Genomic DNA, 25,883 nt, shown 5'->3' with positions numbered 1-25,883 from the left:
AGATATGTTTTTCTCAAACTATCCATAAGTAATAAGATCTTTACCTTGGCTAATCTATACCTCCCCAATAAGGACCAGGCACGAGTAGGCCGATTGTACTTAAGGAAATTGGAGGAGTTCACTGAGGGCGTTCTAATTGTTGGAGGTGATTTTAATCTGACTTTTGATTCCAGACTTGACACCTCCTCGGGCAGGTCTGTTGTTCCTAAGTCACATTTGGGGGCCATGAAAAATGTGATGCATTCCATGCAGTTGATTGACGTGTGGAGGATCCTTCATCCTCAGGTAAGAGAATACACTTATTTCTCCCCATTGCATAATATGTATAGTAGGATAGACGCTTTTTTGATTAGCCACCACTTGCTTACCTGGCACCCTACCTCTGACGTGGGCCCTATGATTTGGTCGGACCATGCACCTGTGTTTCTGACCCTTACATTTCCTAATTCAAGGCCTAATTTCCAATTCTGGAAACTTAATGACAACTTGTTGCGGGATGCAGTATGCGTGGCGGCCATTAAAAATTCACTCACCGGTTTCTTTGAGGTTCATGAACAGGAAGCTACTCCCTTGCCACTCCAGTGGGAGGCACTGAAGTGTGTCATTCGAGGGGTACTCATACAACATGGGGCGCGGTTGAAGCGTGAAAAGGGGTTTGCGATTGCACGGCTCCTGATTCAGATACGGGATTTGGAATCATGTCATAAACGGGTTCCATCCTCACAGATTTTTGCAGAGCTTACTACAGCGAGAGAATCCTTGCGTTCTCTGATAGATCAGTCGCATGCTCGGTTCAGGGATCGGATGCGCAAGCACGCATATGAATATGCAGATAAATGCGGTAGGTCTCTGGCACGAATACTGCATCCCCGTACACAAGCGTCATATATCCCTAAAGTTTCATCTCCCTCGGGTGTTGAAGTTCATGACCCGGTCGGTATTACTGACTGCTTTAAACGCTATTATTCGGCGCTATGCAATATTAAAGGCCAATTTCATGATATGCAGGCAGAATTGTTACGGGATAAAATAGACCGTTATGTTCATGATACTGCGTTGCCGACCTTGGAGGAGGGGGTGGCTTTGGAGCTTGAGGAGGATTTTTTGGTAACCGAAGTGGAGCGTGCTATTGGAGAGTCGCCCTTGGGCAAAAGCCCGGGGCCAGATGGGTTTAATAACAAATTTTATAAGGCATTTAAAGATCAACTGGCTCCTTTTCGGACGAAAGTTTTTAACTCTGTGTCCTCCTCGTGTCCCTTTGCGCCTCAATCCCTCGAGGCTCATATAACTCTTCTACCAAAACCGGGCAAGGACCCAACGGTGTGCGCAAACTTCAGGCCCATATCGTTAATTAATGTAGATGTGAAGCTTTTCGCGAAGCTGCTTGCCTCTCGGTTATCGCCGTTACTACCAGGCTTGATTTTGGATGATCAGGTGGGGTTTGTATGTGGTCGTGAAGAGCGGGATAACACCAACAAAACCGTCCTTTTGACGTCGTACTGCCAGTCCCGTAAGATACCGATGTGTTTACTCTCGATAGATGCCGAAAAGGCTTTTGATAGAGTGCACTGGGTGTTCCTCCGCAGTGTCCTGATGCAGGTGGGCCTTGGCACCACCACGGTGGATAGGATAATGGCCTTGTACCAAAGGCCTTCTGCTCGAGTTCGTGTTAACGGACTATTATCTGATCCTCTGTCTATTGCTAATGGCACGAGACAGGGGTGCCCACTTTCGCCTCTTTTGTATGTTCTGGTCATGGAACACCTGGCCGTGGCACTGCGGAACAACCCTAATATTAAAGGTATACGCGTTGGCTCACGGCATCATAAATTGGCGTTATATGCGGATGACCTCCTGGTATTTATCACAACTCCCATGATTTCTTTGCCATCCCTGACGGAGGAGTTTGAGTTCTTTGGCCATCTAAGTCATTTTAAAGTCAATTACTCTAAATCGGAGGCCTTGAATATCTCTTTGGATCAACCTTTAGCTGCCTATCTTGCTCAGGTTTTTCCGTTCAGGTGGCAACCTAAATCTTTAAAATATCTAGGGATACATGTCCCTACACAACAGTCAGACTTGTATGCTCTGAATTATATGCCCATCCTACAGCGCACCATGAAGGACTTGGCGGAATACGGCGGGAACCGCATGTCCTGATTTGGACGTATCAATGCGGTCAAAATGGATGTCTTGCCCAAATTTTTATATCTCTTCCAGACCGTCCCTATTGCAGTACCATCCAGTTTTTTCCAGGTTTTACATAGGGCCATTACTAAGTTTGTGTGGGGCTCCTCTAAGCCTCGTATCCGGTATGCTGTCCTTAGCCGACCAAAAGTAGACGGGGGGGCGGGTCTCCCAGACTTTAAACGATACCATCAAGCGGCGATAATTATGAGAGTAGTGGATTGGTTCCGTTCGGAGTCAGGTAAGCAATGGGTGCGCATGGAAAAAGCTATGTCTCCTCTTGCATTATCCTCTCTACCGTGGCTGTCAGTCCTTCAGAGACAAACTCTCCCTCTTCCTTTCCTCACACGTCAGTTTCTAATGGTATGGGAACGGATCTTGGGCACTACGGGCCTTGTTCATCGCCCGGGTCCCTTGACTCCTCTATTTGATAACCCTTCTTTCCCTCCGGCGGAGGGTGTGGATACATTCCTCCGTTGGGAGAGAGAAAATGGTGGATGTATATCTGAGACCCTTACTCCAGACGGTGCCATGTTGCCAATGACAGATGTATCGGCTGCCTGCCCGGGAAGGAGGTCAACCTGGTGGTCCTATTTGCAGTTACGGTCCTATATCTCTTCCATGGGTGATTGTATGGTCTTTCTACAGGATAAGACTCCTCTGGAACTCTACTTGTCCTTGCCCACAGCCCCTTCTCATTTGTTGTCTCACCTACATGGGATCCTTCTGCCGAAATTTGCTTTTTCTCAATTATCCTTCACTGCCGCATGGGACGAGGAAATGGGGGTTAGACACTCTGAGGAAGAGTGGGGTACCGCCTTCCTGTTAGCTCATAAATTACTGATGTCTTGTTTTGCACAAGAAAAGAATTACAAAATACTTACCAAGTGGTACCGCTGTCCGACTTTGTTGCACAGGATATACCCTGATGTGTCTGCTGATTGTTGGAGGTGTGGGGGGGCTCCTGGAACTATGTTGCATATTTGGTGGGATTGTCCCTTGCTACGTCCCTTTTGGGGGAAGATTTTTGTTCTAGTCAACAAGCTTTTCCATACTGAGGTCCCAACCTCGGCTTCCATAGGCTTGCTTTCTATGGTCCCGGGATCACTCCCACACCTCAAAAGGGGGATCTTTCGACATTTCTTGACTGCAGCGAGAACGGTGATTCCTCGTCACTGGAAATCACGTACTGTACCGTCCCTGGCGGAATGGGTAACAGAGGTGAATGGAATCATGAGGATGGAGGAGTTGCTGTCCGTGGATAGGGGCAAATCCGGGATTTTTGTCCAGAATTGGATAGTGTGGTCTGGATTCCGGGATGGTACTGATCTACCTCTCTGGTTGGATGGCAGGTTCTAAATTAATTATAGCACCTACATGAGGCGCTCTTGTCTTTTGTCTGTATGTAATTTCCCCTTGTGGTCTGATGTTATGTGTTGTATGTCCATATACTCAAAAGTGCTCTTATATGTGTCACTTCTCACTTTACTGGGGGGGCGGTCTCCCTGACTATTGTACTGATTTAATGCGAACATGATACTGTTATTGCCGTTATATCTCTTTTTTCATTCAATTTCAATAGGTAGGAGGCTACCTCCTATTGTTGTTCTTATACTTGTATATATATGTATACGAATACTGTTGTTATGTTATGATGCTTCACTAGAATGTATTGTACTGCGTACAAATTTCTACTTTTTTGCACAAACCGTGAAATGTTTTTGTATTGTTTTTTTTTTTCAAAATATAAATCTTTGATAAAGAAAAACAGCTAGAATGCCAATGTTCTGCAATGCTGTAATTGCTGCAAATGGAGCATTCTTGGACGAAAGCAAACATTGAAGGAGAAAATTATTATTTGAAATAAAAATCATTATTTCTAACCTTGTCAATGTCTTGACTATATTTTCTAGTCATTTTGCAACTCATGTGATAAATATAAGTGTGAGTTTTCATGGAAAACACAAAATTGTTTGGGTGACCCCAAACTTTTGAACGGTAGTGTATGTTGTAATAAGGGTTACGAAAACAAAATTTTTGTAACCCTTACTACAACATACTATCTGAAGCTGTCTACAGTTTGTGAGCCATACAGTTCACACTTCATATAGATACGTATCACATTAGCAAAATGTATGTAATTAAAAAACAAAGAACTCAGAGCTCCTCTGTCATGTTTAGCCGAAGACCGGCAGGGACATTGGCGACAGAAACGCTGTGCAATGGACTTATAAAACCTTAGATATGAGAAAGAATAGCCTGATAACATTGTCAAAAGACTGCTGGGAACTATAGAACAATTGATAATAGCCTGATTATCCCGTTGAAAGACTATTGGAAACTATAACAAAAATGCAAGTGTACGAACAGGCAGTATATAGTATTCCAAAATACAGACGGAATCTATGAGCATGCGTCCTGTGACCTGGTCAGTAAAGATAGACTTAGTCTGGGGGCATGCACCTTGTAAAGCTGGTGGTAGCTAACCACATGCACATTGCACTCTCTTGTGGCCTGTGCCTGTATGTCTCCAATCCAATCCCAGCATACCCTGCACTTTAAAAGGAACCCTGCCCACTTCCTCATTGCCTGGGCAATGTTGTGTCTCACCCTGTGTCAGTCTGCAAAGGTCCCATGGCGTTATCCAGTATTCGTGTCCGGTGTCCATGTCAAGTACAGATTCCGTGATGACTACAGTCCGTGTCCTGTATCCCAGACAAGTCTGATTGTCCAGCACAAGCCAGCTTCCGATAGTCCGGCACAAGCTATCTTCTGATAATCAGGCACAAGCCAGCTTCCTATTATCCGGCACAAGCCAGCTTTCGATTCCCCGGCACAAGGCAGCTTCCGATAATCCGGCACAAGGCAGCTTCCAATAATCCACCACAAGGCAGCTTCCGATAATCTGGTACAAACCAGCTTCGGATTATCCAGCTCAAGCCAGTTTACGATTATCCAGCACAAGCCACCTTCCGATCATCCAGCACAAGCCAGCTTCCAATAAACCCGCACAAGCCAGCTATCCAGGTACTCTCATCCTAGTGACTGTTATTGACATTTGTTTGGCCAGCTGATACTCCGTTATGGTGGAGTGGCCCAGTGGGTTTACATTCCCCGTGGCCACGACAGTTTGCTCAGGCCATCGATCCCACTGGTCAACCCAAGACGCCGGACCGAGCAATGCAAGCGGACATGCGAAATCTCTGAGCACGCCAGGATTAACTTCTATAAGAGGTCTATTCTACTGCCACACAATTGGATCTTGCTTTTCTTTCCCCCTCGACTACCTTTCAAGTTGCTGCTACACGTACCCCACAACTGGTAAAAACTCCAGTCAGCTCTGGGGCAGGAATTTCTTTGTCACTTCCACCTCGTTATGATGGAGATGCAAGAACCTTTCGATGCTTCCTCAACCAGTGCAAAATCCATTTCCAGCTGCATGCGCATCTGTTCACTTCCGATCAGACCAAAGTTGCCTTCATTGTCTCCCTACTGTCTGGCAATGCTCTGGCTCAGGGAACGTGAGGGGCCGGAATCTTAAAACCTGCAGTTGTTCTTAGAGACTTTCCGCACTGTGTTTGAGGAACCGGGCCGAACGTCTTCTGCCGCTGCTTCGCTTCTGACTCTCTGCCAAGGAGAATAGATGGTAGGAGAGTATGCCATGCATTTCCGTACTTTGGCAGCGGAGCTTGCCTGGAACAACGAGGCCTTTTTGGCAACCTTGTGGCAGGGATTAGCCAGTAAATTCAAAGATGAGCTGGCAGGTCGTGATATCCCTTCTACCTTGGATACTCTGATTCTTCTGGCTGCACGTATCGACATGAGGTTCCGAGAATGCGCCCAGGAAGCTCATCGAGAAAAAAGGTCCTGCAGACTGGCTCTTAAGTTCCTCTGCTACCTCCTTTGGTTGTTGTCCTTGAAGAGCCTATGCAGGTGGACCGAGTCAGATTGTCTGACCAGGAGCGGCAGCGCAGATGTTCCGCTAGCCTATGTTTGTACTGTGGCGGCAAAGGTCATGATGTGCGGCACTGTCCCCAAAGCTGGGAAACTCCAGAACCCATGGTTGATAGACAAGACTACCCTATGTGTTCTATACTCAGAACAAATAGCCTTTTATAAAATATATAATAATCCCCGGCTCTTTACTAGATATATATTGTGTTTTGACCGGAGCAGGTAAGAAATATTAGGTGAAATCCTCAACCCCTCAAAGTTGATATAGACAAATATATATCGATGTTACCGCTTAGACGGTTTTAAAGAAGGAAGTCCAGAGTGCTTTCGGAGGGTACACTTTTTCCCCAGGCTATATGCAAATACTTAGATCCAAGTCCTGCTTGTGTGTTCTCAGATGTTATTCACCTTGTAGTTCCACAAGAAATATGGGGGTGTCTCGATCCAGATATTTCCAATCGGTCACCAACCTATGTCTCCAAAATAGGGAAAAAGGGAACAGATAGTGCAACACATTTTGGACAATTTCACTCCATGCTTTTATTCCATACTCACAGGATTAATGAACATAAAAAGCATATCACAATCTGTAGCATGCGGCATGCCACACTCTCTAGCCTGACCCTGGGTGTTGCCCTTTCAGCTTCCTCTGGGGCATGTAAGGCGTGTATAATTACTGGATTTAAATAGCCGCCGCAAACCAACATTTTAAAATAATAATATAAAAATACACAAATTTCACATGTTACATATTAAATATCATAAATATAAAACACAGAACACCAGAATCCAAAAATATTTACAATGCATATTACTTTATATAGTAATCTATGTCTCTGCTTTGATATCACTTATCGCAGCTCTAGATTCAAAACATTGCTAATCTTCAAATAACAATTGCAATATGCTCTAAGTTACAATTATTTGCTCCTACATCTCTAAAAAGATATATAAAAATGATGCAACCTCTCAACTCTTAAGAGTTATTTTGCATTGTTGAGAATCACACATTGCATTTTATATTTATGATAGTTAATATGTAACGTGTAATTTTTGTATTTTTATATTATTATATTAAAATGTTGGTTTGTGGCGGCTATTTAAATCTAGTAATTGTACACGGCGTACATGCCCCAGAGGAACTTCAAAATTCCCCATAGCAATGACACACCTTATATCATAATCTATATATTTAAGCGCTTTGTTCTGTCTTGATATTGACTAATACACAAGCCCCGCAATTAACTAGCTAGACATTTATGTGTACAATGCTCTGACTGAATAACTCTACAGGAGATACTTTGTGATGCATGTCCGAGGTTTTATAAGTCTCTTGCACAGCATTTCTGGCGCTATTGCCCTTTAGCCCCTGAAGACGCTACTACTCAGCGAGACATGTTGGGAGATCTGACTTTTTTTTCATTTCAGACATTTTGCTTTTGTGACATGTATCTATATGGAGTGTGAACTGCAGTCACCTCCATAACAAACATGTTCTTTGTTTCTTTCACTGGCAGGCAAATATTAGAAAAAACTCAGCAACTTTTCTGATGGTCTAAGCTAGCATTTACATCAGTTTATTTTTAACTGTGTGGCTATCTTTTATCGTGAATAATAAAAGTTAGATATAAATTAGTGTATTATTATTATTTATTATTTGAGTAGAGTGGAAAATATTTTTTTTTTCCATCTGGTAATCTGGATTTAATCTGTACATTTAAATGGACACTAACTTTTCTAACAACTTGTGCTAATCTAATAGTTTACCTGATATAAATTAACTTTGTAATTTACTTACTATTGAAATGCAGTTGTTTTATCAATGCAAATTCTGTGTGAAGTTACTGCCACTAGATGTCTCCCTTCTTGTAATCTGCTGTCCACACTATGTTGTCAAGCAAAGTCTATCAATGGTTACAGAGCAGAATTGACGGGCTGCAGAAGGTGGGGGTGTATCTCTTCACTGCCTACCAATACAAGTCTACGGAAAGTGGAGGTGGGAGCAGAAAGAGAGAGTAGAGAGCGTGAGTCAGAAACAGACATGCTGCATGCAAGTCTATGGGGAGAGGAGGGTGAGCAGGGGGAGGAAGCAGGAGCAGAGTGAGAAACACACAGAGGCTCTGTCACCAGATTATAAGTGCCCTATCTCCTACATAATGTGATCGGCTCTGTAATTTAGATAACAACAGTGTTTATTATTTTGAAAAACGATCAATTTTGAGCAAGTTATGCACAATTTTAGATTTATGCTAATTACTTTCTTAATAGACAACTGGGCGTGTTTTTACTTTTTACCAACTGGGCATTGCAAAGAGAAGTGTATGACGCTGACCAATCATCGTCATACACTTCTCTCCATTCATCTTTGCGAGATAATGCTGTACTGTCACATACTCCCCCATTAACTTTACTGAAGTGTCTTGAAGTGAATAGACATTGCCTCCAGCCAGGACGTGATGTCTATTCACACTCCCGACAAAGTAAAGTTGGTAAAGTTTCTCGGGGACTTACTCACACAGCACAGCTGTGCTGTCATTCACAGAAACTTTACCGAAATGTCGGGAGTGATGAATAGAAATTGCGTCCTTGCTGAAGGTGATGTCTATTCACTCCCATGACACTTCGGTAAAGTTAATATGTGAGTATGTGACAGTACAGCGTTATCTCGCAAGATCAAACTGTGTTGCGATTACTGCTAAAAATGAATGGAGAGAAGTATATGACGCTGATTGTTCAGCATCATACACTTCTCTTTACAACGCCCAGTTGGTAAAAAAGTTAAAACACGCCCAGTTGTATATTAAGAAACTAATTAGAATAAATCTAAAATTGTGCATAACTTGCTCAAAATTGATTGTTTTTCAAAATAAAAAACACTGTTATCTACATTACAGTGCCAATTACATTATGTAGGAGATAGGACACTTATATTTTGGTGAAAGAGCCTCTTTAACCCTTTTGGTGTTTAACAGGAATTAAAGAAAAGTGGAGGTGAAATTTACAAATATAATTTTTTTCTCAGAAAATCAGTTTAATTCATTTTTTCTCTAACACAGAAGGTTTTACCAGAGAAACGCAACTCAATATTTATTGCCCAGATTCTGCAGTTTTTAGAAATATCGCATATGTGGCCCCAATGTGCTAATGGACTGAAGCACAGGCCTCAAAAGCAAAGGAGCACATTGTGGATTTTGAAGACTTAATTTTATTACAATATATTTTAGACACCATGTCAGGTTTGAAGAGGTTTTGTGGTGCCGAAACAGTGGAAACCCCCCAAAGCACAGCATTTGGAAAACTACACCCCTCATGGAAAAATCTTTGTTTTTTTCTAATAAAATTTAGTTTTAGCTAAAATTTTTCCATTTTCACAATAGATAAAGGAGAAAAAAAATCCCCCCAACATTTGTAACGTGAACTCTTCTGAGATTGGCAATACTCCATATGTGGTGATAAACTGCTGTTTTATGGTAGGGCTTAGAATGGTAGGTGCTCAAATTTTGCTGGAATGGTTTCTCAACACCATGTCACATTTCCAAAGCCCCTGAGGGACCAAATCAGTGGAAACCACCCAAAAGTGACCCCATTTTGGAAACTAGACCCCTGAAAGAATTTATCGAGGGGCATAGTGAGCATTTTGACCCCACAGTTTATTTTCTGAATGTAGTTGAATTATGCTGTGAAATTGAAAATTTCATTTTTTCTGATAAAACGTGGAAATTTTACATTTTTTTTAAAAAAAGGAGGGAAAAGCATCCCAAAGGAAAAGCAATTTCTCCCGATTACATAATACCCCACATGTGGTAATAAACTGTTTGGACACACGGCAGGGCTCAGAAGGGAAGAAACACCTTTTAGCTTTCAAAGCTCAAGTTTTGCTGGAATGGTTTTCTAGTGAAATGTCGCATTTGCAAAGCCCCGGAGGGACCAACACAGTGGAAACCACCCAAAAGTGACCTCATTTGGGGAACTAAAGCACTCAAGGAATTCATCAAGGGGTATAATGAGTATTTAGACCCCGAAGATTTTTTGCGGACTTTAGTGGAATTAGGACGTGAAAATGAATATCAACATTTTTTCCACAAAAATATTGAAATTTTTCATTTCTACAAGGGTTAAAAGAGAAAAACACCCCAACATTTGTAAAAAAATCTCTCCCGAGTACGACAATATCCCACATGTGGTCATAAACTGCTGTTTGGATACACAGCAGGGCTCAGAAAGGCAGGAGCACTACTTGGCATGCAGATTTAACTGGAATGTTTTTTAGGTGCCATGTCGCATTTGAAAAACCCCTACGGGACCAAATCAGTGGAAACCCCCAAAGTGACCCCATTTGGGAAACTACACCACTGAAGGAATTTATCGAGGGGTAAAGTGAGCATTTTGACCTCACAGGCTTTTTGCTGAATTTAGTGAAATGATGCTGTGCAATGAAAAACAAAAACATTTCTGACAAAACGTGGAAATGTTACATTTTTATAAGGAATAAAAGGGAAAAAGTACCCCAAAATTTGAAAATCAATTTTTCCCGATTACGGCAATACCCCATATGGGGGTCATAAACTGCTGTTTGGACACATGTCAGGGTTCAAAATTGCAGGAGCACTTTTTGGCATGCAGATTTTGCTGGCTCGGTTTTTGGGTGTCATGTCGCATTTGCAAAACTCTGAGGTACCAGTGTACAGTGCAAGCCCCCAAAAAGTGACGCAATTTTAGAAACTACACTCCTCAAGGCAGTTATCATTTGCCTGGACATATGATAGGGCTTAAAAGTAAAGAGCACCATGCTAATTTGAGGTCTATTTTGGTGATTTTCATAGCATTGACTCACAATTGTAGGGCTCTTAGGTCAAATAAACAAACCCGCTGACATCTATGCGAGCATGCTTCCGTGGAGTACAGCAGAATACCTGCTGCTGAACTAAATATCGCTGGCATCCCTGGCCAGAGTGACCAAGCTACAGACCCCTGATGATGAGTATTGAAACGCGTTGGGTCGGTTGTGAATAGGAATTTTTTAGCATTGGGAACACTAGCATTGTTTGTATACCTCAACACTAGGAGCTTCCGGTGCGGTTATCACGGACTCTAGTGTGAATTAGGGTCAAGACCATTGTTATGCCCATTTTTCAAATGCTGATTCCGTATTGATATTCTTGTTGAACACTGAGCTATAGTAGGTTCACAATTGAATTAGAACTCAGAGTTTATTATTTAATACGTTTTTATACACACGGTGGGGCTTTTTCACAGTGGTGATTGTACCCCTGTTTTTAGAGAGTTATAAATAAATGTTATATTTTACTCATATATCACACCAGTGAATCAAATAAACAAACCCCCAAGGAGTGACCCTTATTTTGGAAACAATACCTCGTGGTGTAGTGAGCATTTTGACTCCTACAGGTATTATTTGATTAGAAATTAATGCGCAGCGGATGGTGCAAAGTGAAAATTGCAATTTTCCACTGATAAGCCATTATTGTAGTATACCTACATGAAGAACACCACGAAAAATATTCCCCAGATACATTTATTGTAGTCACAAATCTGACTTATAACATAATAGCTTATGGGGAAAGACGCATGGTAATAGCGGTGAACCCGCTGATTAGTAACAAAAACCTAAAGTTCGGAGTCTGACACACCAAAATAATTTTAAAAAGAAAATTTATTAATTGAATACATCTAAAAAATGCCACAAAAATTAAAACAGAGATGATTTCCACAGTACAGAAAGACAACCAGATTAATTGTATATAATAATTCCAGATATATGGGTAAAGGGCAACACTGTTCAAATACAGGAATACATCCACAGTGGGTTACAATTGTATAAAGTCATGTACATATTCTGATACATTAGCCAGCAAGATAAGCTATTCAGCAAACAGGGCAAATCTCCCACGTATGTGTTAGGGATCTGCCAGGTACTTCATCTAGGTATACTCCTGGGATTAATCAATCCACACCTGAGGCCAGACCTGTTCGACTGACACCATCTCCCACCAACCAGGGTGGCAGGCTCAGGAGTGGGAGAGCCTATCGCGGCCTGGTCTGTCGGAGTTAGCTCCGCCCCCTGTCCTTTATTACCTGCCCTGTTCTCTCCCTCAGTGCTTGTAATTCTTTTGGATTCCTGGCCCCACTGCTGCTTGCTCCAGCCTGCTTCTGCCGTGCTTCTGCCTTGCTGCAGTTCTGCTTTACCTGCCTTGCTTTGCCCCTGGCTTGCTTCTGTCTCCTTGCCCGCTTGGGTGTACTCACTTCGTCCTGGTCCTGACTGTCCGTTCGCCGCTCCGTTTCCTCGTGGCGTTCCGTGGCTACTGCCCCTTCCCTTGCATGTTCCCTGTTTGTTTTCCTGTGCACTTAGATAGCGTAGGGACCGCCGCCCAGTTGTACCTCGTCGCCTAGGGCGGGTCGTTGCAAGTAGGCAGGGACAGGGCGGTGGGTAGATTAGGGCTCACTTTCCCTTCACCTCCTTCCGGCCATTACATAATTACAAGCCCTTACCTAGTCTACCATTTCTCCTACGCTGACGCTATCATGGACCCCCTTGAGACCCTGGCCCAGCAGATGCAGGGCCTCTCCCTACAGGTCCAGGCCCTGGCCCAAAGGGTCAATCAGGGTGACGCTGCTTTAGTAGTACCCCTCACCTCACCTCTAGAACCCGACCTCAAGTTACCTGACCGGTTCTCAGGGGACCGTAAGACGTTTCTCTCCTTCCGGGAGAGTTGCAGACTGTATTTCCGCCTAAAGCCCCACTCCTCAGGTTCCGAGAACCAGCGGGTGGGTATCATCATATCCCGACTCCAGGAAGGGCCCCAAGAGTGGGCCTTCTCCTTGGCTCCTGACGCCCCTGAACTTTCCTCTGTTGATCGTTTTTTCTCTGCCCTCGGACTCATTTACGACGAGACTGACAGGACTGCCTTAGCCGAGAGTCAGCTGGTGACCTTACGTCAGGGTAGGAGACCGGTTGAGGAATACTGTTCTGATTTTAGGAAGTGGTGCGTAGCTTCTCAGTGGAACGATCCGGCCCTAAGGTGCCAGTTTAGGTTAGGATTATCTGACGCCCTGAAGGATCTGCTGGTTAGCTACCCCTCGTCTGACTCCCTTGACCAGGTTATGGCCCTAGCAGTACGACTTGACCGACGTCTCAGGGAACGTCAGCTAGAACGCTTCAGTGTGCTCCCCTCTGACTTTTCTGCGATCCCCCCGAGGTCCCGTCTCCTCGCCCCTCCACGGAGGACTCGGAGGTACCTATGCAACTCGGGGCCTCCATGTCCCCTCGACAACGTAGGGAGTTTCGCAGAATGAATGGTCTCTGCTTCTACTGTGGGGACGACAAGCATCTACTGAACACCTGTCCCAGGCGCAAGAATAAGAAGCCGGAAAACTTCCGCGCCTAAGTGATCATCGGGGAGGTCACTTGGGCGCACAGGTATTTCCCGTTAATGTGAAACGCAATAAAATTTTGCTTCCCTTTCAGGTCTCGTTTGCTGGCCGGGCTGCCACGGGCAGTGCTTTCGTGGATTCTGGCTCATCTGCTAATATCATGTCTGTGGAATTTGCTATGTCTCTAAAGATGCCTTGTATTGATTTACCTTATCCTATCCCTGTAGTAGGAATCGACTCAACTCCCCTTGCTAATGGTTATTTTACTCAGCATACCCCTGTTTTTGAACTCCTTGTTGGCTCCATGCATTTGGAGCAGTGCTCTGTACTGGTGATGCAGGGATTATCGTCTGATCTGGTTTTAGGCCTTCCCTGGTTGCAGTTGCATAATCCCACGTTTGATTGGAATACTGGGGATCTCACCAAATGGGGTAATGAATGTCTTATGTCATGTCTTTCTGTTAACTCTATTTCTCCCCGGGAGGAGGTAAACACGCTTCCTGAGTTTGTTCAGGACTTCGCCGATGTGTTTTCTAAGGAGGCCTCCGAGGTGTTGCCCCCCCATAGAGATTACGATTGCGCTATCGATTTGGTGCCTGGTGCCAAGCTTCCTAAGGGTAGGATATTTAATCTTTCATGTCCTGAACGTGAAGCTATGAGGGTGTATATCCAAGAATGCCTGGCCAAGGGTTTCATTCGCCCCTCGACTTCTCCTGTAGGTGCTGGCTTCTTCTTCGTGGGGAAGAAGGATGGTGGTCTTAGGCCGTGCATTGATTATCGTAACCTGAATAAGGTCACCGTAAGGAACCAGTACCCACTTCCTTTGATTCCGGATCTTTTTAATCAGGTTCAGGGAGCCCAATGGTTTTCTAAGTTCGATCTACGGGGGGCATATAACCTTATCCGCATCAAAGAGGGGGATGAGTGGAAAACTGCGTTCAACACACCCGAGGGTCATTTCGAATACCTGGTCATGCCCTTTGGGTTGTGTAATGCTCCTGCTGTCTTCCAGAATTTTATTAATGAAATCCTGAGAGAGTACCTGGGGGTATTTCTTGTAGTGTACCTTGATGACATACTGGTGTTTTCCAAGGACTGGTCCTCCCACGTGGAGCATGTCAGGAAGGTGCTCCAGGTCCTTCGGGAGAATAATCTGTTTGCTAAGACTGAAAAATGTGTCTTTGGGGTACAGGAGATACCATTTTTAGGGCAAATCCTCACTCCTCATGAATTCCGCATGGACCCTGCCAAGGTTCAGGCTGTGGCGGAATGGGTCCAACCTGCCTCCCTTAAAGCGTTACAGTGTTTTTTAGGGTTCGCCAACTATTACAGGAGATTTATTGCCAACTTCTCGGTCGTCGCTAAGCCTCTTACGGACCTTACCCGCAAGGGTGCTGATGTCCTCCATTGGCCCCCTGAGGCCGTCCAGGCCTTTGAGACCCTCAAGAAGTGCTTTATCTCGGCCCCCGTGCTGATTCAGCCCAACCAAGAGGAGCCATTTATTGTGGAGGTTGACGCTTCCGAGGTGGGAGTGGGGGCCGTCTTGTCCCAGGGTACCAGCTCCCTCACCCATCTCCGCCCCTGTGCTTACTTCTCTAGGAAGTTTTCGCCCACGGAGAGTAACTATGATATTGGCAACCGCGAACTTCTAGCCATTAAATGGGCTTTTGAGGAGTGGCGGCACTTCCTGGAGGGGGCCAGACACCAGGTAACGGTCCTTACGGATCACAAGAATCTGGTTTTCCTAGAATCGGCCCGGAGGCTTAATCCTAGACAAGCTCGGTGGGCACTATTCTTTACCAGATTTAATTTCTTGGTTACCTATAGGGCTGGGTCCAAGAATATTAAGGCTGATGCTCTGTCACGTAGTTTCATGGCCAATCCTCCTTCTGAGAAGGATCCTGCTTGTATTTTACCCCCTGGTATAATCGTCTCTGCCACGGATTCTGATTTAGCTTCTGATATCGCGGCTGATCAGGGTGCAGCTCCCGGGAACGTCCCTGGGGACAAACTGTTTGTTCCCCTGCAATACCGGCTGAGGGTACTCAGGGAAAACCATGACTCCGCTCTATCTGGTCATCCTGGCATCTTGGGCACCAAACACCTCATTACCAGAAACTATTGGTGGCCTGGGTTGCCTAAAGACGTTAGGGCTTACGTCGCCGCTTGTGAGGTTTGCGCTAGGTCCAAAACCCCTAGGTCCCGACCTGCGGGCCTACTACGTTCCTTGCCCATTCCCCAGAGACCTTGGACCCATATCTCCATGGATTTTATCACCGATTTGCCTCCATCTCAGGGCAAGTCGGTGGTGTGGGTGGTAGTCGACCGCTTCAGCAAGATGTGCCACTTTGTGCCCCTTAAGAAGCTACCTAACGCCAAGACGTTAGCTTCTTTTTTTGTGAAACACATCCTGCGTCTCCATGGGGCCCCAGTCAATATCGTTTCTGACAGAGGGGTACAATTTGTTTCCTTATTTTGGAGAGCTTTTTGTAAAAAGTTGGAGATTGATCTGTCCTTCTCCTCCGCCTTCCATCCCGAAACTAATGGCCAAACGGAAAGGACCAACCAATCCCTGGAACAATATCTAAGGTGTTTCATCTCTGACTGTCAATTCGATTGGGTCTCATTCCTTCCCCTTGCTGAATTTTCCTTGAATAACCGGGTCAGTAACTCGTCAGGGGTCTCCCCGTTTTTCTGTAATTTCGGGTTTAACCCAAGATTCTCCTCCGTCTCCCCTGGTTGTTCCAATAATCCTGAGGTAGAGGATGTTCATCGGGAACTGTGCACTGTCTGGGCCCAGGTTCAGAAGAACCTAGAGGCGTCCCAGAGCGCACAAAAGATTCAGGCGGATAGTAGACGTTCTGCTAACCCCCGGTTTGTCGTCGGGGATTTGGTCTGGTTGTCGTCCAGGAACTTGCGCCTTAAGGTCCCGTCCAGGAAGTTTGCTCCCCGATTTATTGGACCTTATAAGATCATTGAAGTCCTCAACCCTGTATCCTTCCGCCTGGAGCTGCCCCCATCCTTTCGCATACATGACGTCTTCCATGCCTCCCTCCTTAAACGCTGCTCCCCGTCCTGGTCCCCCTCGAGGATACCCCCTGTTCCCGTTCTCACCCCTGAGGGGGTGGAATTCGAGGTGGCCAAGATTATGGACAGTAGGATGGTCCAGGGCTCCCTCCAGTACCTGGTCCATTGGAGAGGATACGGGCCGGAGGAGAGGACTTGGGTACCTGCCCGTGATGTTCACGCTGGGGTATTGATCAGGAGGTTCCACCTTCTCTTCCCCACTAAACCGGGTCCCCTTAGTAAGGGTCCGGTGGCCCCTCATAAAAGGGGGAGTACTGTTAGGGATCTGCCAGGTACTTCATCTAGGTATACTCCTGGGATTAATCAATCCACACCTGAGGCCAGACCTGTTCGACTGACACCATCTCCCACCAACCAGGGTGGCAGGCTCAGGAGTGGGAGAGCCTATCGCGGCCTGGTCTGTCGGAGTTAGCTCCGCCCCCTGTCCTTTATTACCTGCCCTGTTCTCTCCGTCAGTGCTTGTAATTCTTTTGGATTCCTGGCCCCACTGCTGCTTGCTCCAGCCTGCTTCTGCCGTGCTTCTGCCTTGCTGCAGTTCTGCTTTACCTGCCTTGCTTTGCCCCTGGCTTGCTTCTGTCTCCTTGCCCGCTTGGGTGTACTCACTTCGTCCTGGTCCTGACTGTCCGTTCGCCGCTCCGTTTCCTCGTGGCGTTCCGTGGCTACTGCCCCTTCCCTTGCATGTTCCCTGTTTGTTTTCCTGTGCACTTAGATAGCGTAGGGACCGCCGCCCAGTTGTACCTCGTCGCCTAGGGCGGGTCGTTGCAAGTAGGCAGGGACAGGGCGGTGGGTAGATTAGGGCTCACTTTCCCTTCACCTCCTTCCGGCCATTACAGTATGTATCTCTCTCACATATTTAAAGTATGATTTAAATAAACATCAATTAATGAGTGTACAACAGTATAAATACCCCTGAATAGAGCCAGATGCAAAATCAGTAGCAAAAAACAGTAGAAATGCTAGTACCATGCACAAGTAAAATACATGGCTCCATTTAAACAGGTGAAAACAGACACATGAAATAGGAGCAGGGCAATAACTGTATTGTCAGCCCCAGTTGCAGACACTCAAAACCCATTAGGTTAAATGTGATAGGAAGAAACTTTTGCTGGAAAAAAGGCACATGCTGGAAGCGGAGCTCATACCCATTGTAACAAGTCACCGTCTCTGGTGTCAGCCCCGACGCGCGTTTCGGCCCGGAAGCCTTCGTCTGTTTGTGCCACCGAAAACACCTCATAAAATATTAATACGGTTCTCCCCGGTATAGCGGTGCCATATATGTGGACGTAAACTGCTGGTTGGGCACGCTGTAGGGTTCAGAAGGGAGGGAGCGCCATTTGACTATTAGAGTGCTCATTTAGCTTGGCAGTTGTTCTGTTTGGGGTTTTACTGGTATTTCAGTTTATAATGTGGGGGCATATGTAAGCTGTGCAGAGTACATCAGGACATAATGAGAGAGTATAATAATCCGGTAAATAAATCATTATTCATAGATATGTGGCTGGTGTCGCACTGGTAAATGGTGCCCGATCTTATTTGCTACTGGAACATTCTGCACATTTTGTGTTTTCATATGGTGTCATATGTGAGGGCTTATTTGTTGTGGGACAATCTGTAGTTGGCATTGGTACCATTTAGAGGTACATTTTTTATTAAATTTTTGGGCAAGCAAGGAGACCAAAAACCATAAATTCTGACCATGTTTTTTTTTTTTTACATTGTTTACCAATAAATGACTATTTTACTTTATTCTGCAGGTCGATACTAAATGTATATTGTTTTATTTAAGTTTTGCAGCGTTTGCACAATAAAATCACTTTATAAAAAAAATTAAAAACTTTTTTGTGTCACAATATTCTGAGAGCCATAACTACTTTATTTTTACGTCAAAAATGCTTTGTAAGGGCTTGTTTTGTGTGAAACCACTTGTAGTTTTTATTGGTACAGTTTTGGAGTACATGCAACTTTTTGATAACTTATTATTTCATCTTTTGGGAGGGGTGGTGATAAAAAAATAGCGATTCTGGCATTGTTTTTTTTTTATTTTGCAATGTTTATCGTGCAGGAAAAATAACATTATAGTTTTATAGTTTGGGTCGTTACGGACGCGGCAATATCAAATATGTGTACTTTTTTAATGTTTTCATTTTTTCCTATAAAAAGGCAGTGTTTGTTTTTATTAAGTTAAAAGTAGAAAAGATCCACGGCACTTACCATTTAGTTGAATGTTCATTTAATGTTACGGCAAACAAACAAGGTCAGTACGTGTGTATAAATGCGGAGCTCAAGCCTGCGACCGTTTTGCGTGCTCCCATGCTTTGTCAAAGACTTAGCATTATTGCAGACCACTCCCCATGATATACACATACGGAAACTTTAATGTTACATACAAAATTGTGAGCATTAATAAAAAAAGGGTAAAATTACCATGTATGGTCTGTGTCAGCAAAGCAAGATGACAATGTTGCGAAAGCTGCAACATAACATTATATAGATACAAATGATGAAACAAATCTAGTGGTTACTTGAACTACTTGGTCCTAGAGTTCTCCACCTATCTCACATTAGCTGAGTGGATTACTACGGCCATATATATAACGAATTTAAGTAAAAAAAATAACTGAAATCATTACGATCATTAAGACCGAGAGGGCCAAGGGCCTATGTTCGCAGAATCAGTTAAGCTTCTATCTGAAGCAACGTATTCTGTTTATTCCCTCCAGAGGGAATGCTCTAAGAGCAAAGCAGTGCAGATTTTTATCTCACTTCGAATATTTGCCTTTGTTTTTAATAACTTGAAACTATTAGACTATTAGACTAATGTACGTGGCAGACCAGGAGGCCATTGTAAGGCCGGATTCACACGAGCGTGTGCGTTTTGCACGCGCAAAAGGTCCATAAAAGCTCCGTGTGTCAGCAGCATATGATGCCTGGCTGCTTGTTTTTCGCACAGCCGCCCTCATTATGACACTCTGTTTTTATGTTTGTGAACAGAAATGCACCTGGTGATTTTCTGTTTTCATTCATAGTTTTGACTACAGTAGCGCGCATCACGCGGGGCACGTGAAAAACGGGCAAATATAGGACATGTCGTGAGTTTTACGCAGCGGACATACGCTGTGTGAAAATCACGGACAGTCTGAACGGCCCATTGACTAACATATTATACGTTCGTCTGAATAAGCCCTAACATAGGGCCATGCGACGCCCGTGAAAATCACGCGCGTAGCAGGGACGTATTATACATTCGTCTGAATAAGCCCTTAGGCCTCCAGTTGCCATAATAACGATCGGCATCCTCACGATCACATCGTGTCGATGCTGATCGCTACAAAACACTAAGATGCCGCGATAGTTTTTGAGCGCGGCATCTAAGGCGTTAATGGCAGGGATCTGAGCTTGCGCCATCTTCCTTTTGCGGCCGGAAGCCTTTTAGGCCCCGTCCCCGGTACGCCAGAGCAGTCAATGGAACTCCGCGATTGCGGGCTTCCGATCTGCTGCGCTCGCTTTTGAGTGCTGCATCTAAGGTGTTAATCGATTGGATCGGGGGGGCTAGCTCCGGTCCTTTGCATGCAGCAGGGTGTCAGCTGTAATATACAGCTGACACCTGTTGGCGATGGTGCAGGCTCAGCTTCTGAGACAGCATCAGCAACGTACCTGTACGTTGTTTTGCGTTAAGTACCTAACGACAACAACGTACTAGTACGTTGGATGTCGTTAAGGGGTTAGCATAATCTCTTTATACAGAAGGCAATGATCGTTCTTAACATATGCAAATAACATAGGCTGTTTTATAGTTATATGTACATAGAGATACATGTATAAGAATTTGTTACATATTTTGGAGGTTATATGTCAAAATACTTAGTCTTTCTGTGAAAAATGTGTTTTGTTAAGTAAATTAATTAAGTTACTACTTTTTGGAGAGGTCTGTTATTTTAGGGGACCATTAGTGAGCCAGAGGGAATATCTTCAAGCACTTCCTCAGAAACTCATTTGCGCTTTGAAAGCAATTGATTCCTCAGTAAAATGTCAGGCTCTCTCTTCTAATCAAATTTAGAACAAAAAGAAATTAGACTTCCGTCCAGGGGGATTATTGCTTGTATCATCTGTCCTTTGAGTCTCGAATGTTTGAGACACTCGGATTAGAGATGTTGATGGAAATGTGTACGGCTGATATACTTTAAGAAATAGTTTTTAGCAGAGTCTAAAAAGATGAATCATACATATATTATCAACAACAATTATGCCTGTTGCATAAAATAAAGATAGTGAGAAATTATTAATTTTTTCTACTGAAAATGTGTTTAAAATATAGATGCCAACTTAGTAAATAATAGTCTTATTTATAGTGCATTTATATTTCACATCTGATATGGTTTATCATTGTATTTTATGTCATTATGGGAATGCCATTCATTTTTGTGTTTTAACCACTTTTCTAAATGACTTTTATTAAAAGTTTTATTTTACTTTTTACGATACTGCTTCTATGCATCCTGTACACATAGAAGCTCTATCGTTCTCTCTTAACCTATCCATCAGTGCAGCTGAACCCGATGGATCTGGCCAAGAGAGGACAATACAGCTTTTATGTATACGGTATACATAGAAGCTACATGTATAATTTTTACTATGTTTGCTTTTTCTAGTTGGGATTCTAAACTGCCTGGAATGACGTTTGAAGATATGTTTCTTCAGATTTCCACCAGACTTCCATCAGATTATGTTTTTGGATTAGGAGAAACTGAACATCCACAATACCGTCATGAAATGAATAGAAAAACTATAGGCCTATTTTCTAAAGATCAGCCTCCTTCAGTAAGTAACTGTTTCCAAGCACATTTATTAATTTAGGGCCGTTGAATAAATAATTATTTTTTTTATTCATTAGGTGCTTAGTGATGCATAATATGAACACTAATTCTTTCAGTTTTAGAAAGACACATACAGGGATTAATACCAAAAATGTATAGTAAATCTTCAAAAAGGCATCAATAAAAATGTCTGGATAACCCCTTTAGTGAGATGTACAATGTATAATGTGTACCTTTTAGTCAAATAGTATTTACATAACTATCACTAGAAAACCATCAAAGTTTATTATAAGCCAGAAATATAAATCTTTGAGTTCTATTCATTATTTACTTAATTCAGAGGATATCAAAATTGGATGTAACCCTTTAACCCCTTAAGGACGCAGACACTTTTGGACCAAATGACACAGCCTCATTCTGAAATTATTTTCTCGTGTATTTATTGTACTTTCTGTTAGTGAAAAAATTTGGTCGATAAATGTAATATTTTTTGTGAAAAACACCAAAATTTAGAGAACATTTGCAAAAATTAGCATTTTTATAAATTCAAATGTATTTGCTTGTAAGACAGATAGTTATATCACACAAAATAGTGACTAGTTAACATTTCCCATATGTATACATTATGTTTGCATCATTTTTTGAACATCCATTTATTTTTCTAGGATGTTACAAGGCTTATAAGTTTAGCAGCAATTTCTCACATTTTCAAGTAAATTTCAAAAGGCTATTTTTTTAGGGAGCAGTTCAGATCTGAAGTAGCTTTGAGGGCCTTATATATTAAGAACCCCCACAAATCACCCCATTTTAAAAACTGCACCCCTTAAAGTATTCCAAACAACATTTAGAAAGTTTCTTAACCCTTTATGCGATTCACAGGAATTAAAGCAAAGTGGAAGGGAAATTTGCAAATGTAATTTTTTTTGCAGAAATTCCATTTTAATCAAATTTTCTTGTAATAATGAAGGTTTTTTTTACCAGAGAAACACAACTGAATATTTATTGCCCAGATTCTGCAGTTTTTAGAAATATCCCACATGTGGCCCTATTGTGCTACGGGCCTCAAACAAAGGCCCCAGAAGCAAAGGAGCACCTAGAGGATTTTTCGGCCTTCCTTTTCTTAAATTATATTTCAGGCACCATGTCAGGTTAGAAGAGGTCTTGTGGTGCAAAAACAAAGGAAACCCCCCAAAAGTGACTCCATTTGGGAAACTACACCCCTAGAGGAATTCATCTAGGGATGTAGTGAGCATTTTGACCACACAGGTATTTCATAGATTTCATTAGAATTGGCAGTGAAAATGAAAAATTACATTATTTTCCAATAAGTTGTAGTTTTACCTCAGAATTTTTAATTTTTTTCAACAAATAATTGAGGAAAAGTACCCCAACATTTGTAAAGCAACTTCTCCAGAGTACGGAAATAACCAACATGTGGTCATAAACTGCTTTTTGGGCAAGCGGCAGGACTCAGAAGGGAAGGCACGCCATTTCACTTTTGGAGTACAGATTTTGCTGGATAGATTTCTCGGCACCATGTCACATTTGTAAAGCTCCTAAGGTACCAGCACAGTGGAAACCCCCAAAAAGTGACTCCATTTGGGAAACTACAGCCCTAGAGAAATTCAACTAGGGGTGTAGTGAGCATTTTGACCCCCAGTTGTTTCATAGATTTCATTAGAATTGGGCGGTAAAAATAAAAAATTTTTTTTTTTCCACTAAGATGTAGTTTTAGCTTAAAATGTTTCATTTTCTCATCAAATAAAGGAGAAAAAGCACCATAACATTTGTAAAGAAACTTCTCCAGAGTACGGAAAAATACTCCATATGTGGTAATAAACCACTGTATGAATACATATCAGGGCTCAGAAGGGAAGGAGCGCCATTTGGCTTTTGGAGAGCAGATTTTGTTCGATTGGTTTTTCTGCACCATGTCGTTTTTGCAAAGCCCCTTAGGTAACAGTACAGTGGAAACTCCCCAAAAGTGGCTCCATTTGGCAAACTACACCCATTGAGGAATTCATCTAGGAGGGTAGTGAGCATTTTGACCCCACAGGTGTCTCATAGATTTTATTAGAAATAGGCAGTGAAAATGAAAAATTACATTGTTTTCCAATAAGTCATAGCATTAGTTCAAAATTTTTTATTTTCTCAAGAAATAAAGGAGAAAAAGCACCATAACATTTGTAAAGCAATTTCTTCAGAGTAGGGAAATACCCCACATGTGGTCATAAACTGCTGTTTGGACACACAGCAAGGCTCAAAAGGGAAGGAGCGCCATTTAGTATTTGAAGTGGAGATTTAACAAGATTCGTTTTTTGACACCATGTTGCATTGAGCTATAGTACCAGTACAGTGGTACCCCCGAAAAATTACCTCATTTTGGAAACTAGATCCCTCAAAGAATTTATCTATGGGTGTAGTGAGCATTTTGACTGCATAAGTGTTTTGCAAAAATGAGTAAACAATAGATGTTGCAGATGGCAAATTGCCGTTTTCCACAGAAATGCCATTTCAGTGCCCAATGTGTTGTGCCCAGCTTGTACCACCATAGACACACATCCCATAAATTGTTAAGCGGGTTCTCCAGAATGCAGTAATACCCCATATGTGGTCATAAATTGCCATTTGGGCACACTGCCAGGCTCAGTTGGACCATTTGGCTTTTGAAGCGCAGATTTTGCTTGGTGTTTTACTGGTATTTTAGTTTATAATGTGGGGGCATATGTAAGGATGGGCGGAGTACATCAGGGTATATGTAAACTGGGCGGAGTACATCAGGGTATATGTAATCTGGGCGGAGTGCATCAGGGCATAATAGGATTATGTAATAATGGGGAGAATGAATAATCCATGGATTGGTGTGGTACGCTTTGAACCAATTCTTTATACACAGGCCGGGTTTATTGGGTATTATACAAAATATCTGCGCTCCAGTGTTGCCTAATCTTTGACTTCTTCACTAGTCCTATAAGCAGCACAAGGCCCTAAAGTTTCCTCATCAGCGCTGCATCTACAGGGTCCACCTGTGAGGTCCAGCAAATGACGATGTGGGGTATTTAGTAAAAATTCTACTGGACCTAAAAAATTAGTCTGGGCCGTCATTTAGCATAACTTTGCATCATTGCGTTTTGAGAGTCATAACGTGTTATTTTTCCATTTTGGGGTACATGCGATTTTTTTTTTTATCACTATTTATTCCATTTTTTGGGAGATGAGGAAACCAAAAAACAGCAATGCTGTTTATTTTTTTTTTAGTGTTCACCGTGCAATATAAACAACATGTAAACTTTATTCTGCGGGTCGATACGATTACAGCGACACCAAATTTATATAGTTTTTTTACGTTTCACTACGTTTCCCACAATAAAAATACTCTTTTCTAAAAAAAAATCATGTTCTAGTGTTGCCATTTTCTGACAGCCATAACTTTTTCATTTTTTAGTTGATATCGCTGCGGGAGGGCTTGTTTTTTGCGTGACAAACTGTAGTTTCTATTAGTACCATTTTGCATTATTTGCAACATTTTGATCACTTTTTATTACATTTTTTTTGAGACAAGATGACCAAAAAATAAAATGCTGTCACTGTTTTTTATTAAAAAATTTTACGGTGTTCACCGTGCGGTAAAAATATTGAGAAATCTTTATAGATCAGGCCGTTCCGAACGCGGCAATACCTATTATCTATAGTTTTTTTTCATGTTTTTTTTTCATGTTTTCATTTTCTTTCTAATAATAAAGGGAAACAGGGCGATTGTTGTTTTTATTAGTTACAATTTTTATTTATTTATTTTTCTTTCACATTTTTTTTTACTTTTTTTTACACTTACCTGAGGACTTGAAGATCTGATCTTCTGATCCCTGGTACTATACACTGCACTACTTACGTAGTGCAGTGTATTGTAACTGTCATTTTTTATCTGACAGCCTATTAAGTCATGCCTCGGGCAGGACCTAATAGGCTTCCGTACCTGGGCAACCAGGAAACCTAGCAGCGGCTTCCTGGATGTCCATACAAGTCTATGGAGAGGGGAGGGGGAGCAGAATGAGAAACTAACACATGTGCTGCAACTTCCTGGTAAGTGTTATATTTCACCCCAGCGCTGGATTCACAGCTACACTATTTATTAGTGCTGTATAATCTCCACCATGCTTATGCAGCTTCTATATATATATATATATATATATATATATATATATATATATACCCGATCAGAGTTCCATATCCAATAAACATCCAATGATAGGCAATGATGTCAAGGTGAAAAAATAGCTTTAACCCCTACCCGTCGTAAACAACTTTCAGATTTTCATTTTCGTTTTTTCCTCCCCACCTTCCAGAAGCCATAACGTCTTTATTTTTCCGTCGATATAGTACTATGAGGGCTTGATTTTTGTGGGATGAGTTGTAGTTTTTCGTAGCACCATTTATTTTGCCATATAATGT

General features: G+C 42.7%; 1 protein-coding gene across 1 annotated transcript in view; it reads left to right on the top strand.

Moving 5' to 3' along the window:
* SI (sucrase-isomaltase) overlaps positions 1–25,883 on the top strand; it is a 210,546-nt gene that overhangs the window by 74,159 nt on the left and 110,504 nt on the right. The window contains 1 exon segment of the mRNA XM_075863657.1: positions 15,014–15,037. Coding sequence (XP_075719772.1) covers positions 15,014–15,037 — 24 coding nt within the window.

The sequence above is a fragment of the Rhinoderma darwinii genome, chromosome 4 (genome assembly GCF_050947455.1).
Source record: "Rhinoderma darwinii isolate aRhiDar2 chromosome 4, aRhiDar2.hap1, whole genome shotgun sequence".
NCBI classification, from domain to species: Eukaryota; Metazoa; Chordata; class Amphibia; order Anura; family Rhinodermatidae; genus Rhinoderma; species Rhinoderma darwinii.
The sequence above is the reverse complement of the archived record's forward strand: the minus strand, read 5'-3'. Positions and strand labels throughout refer to the sequence as shown.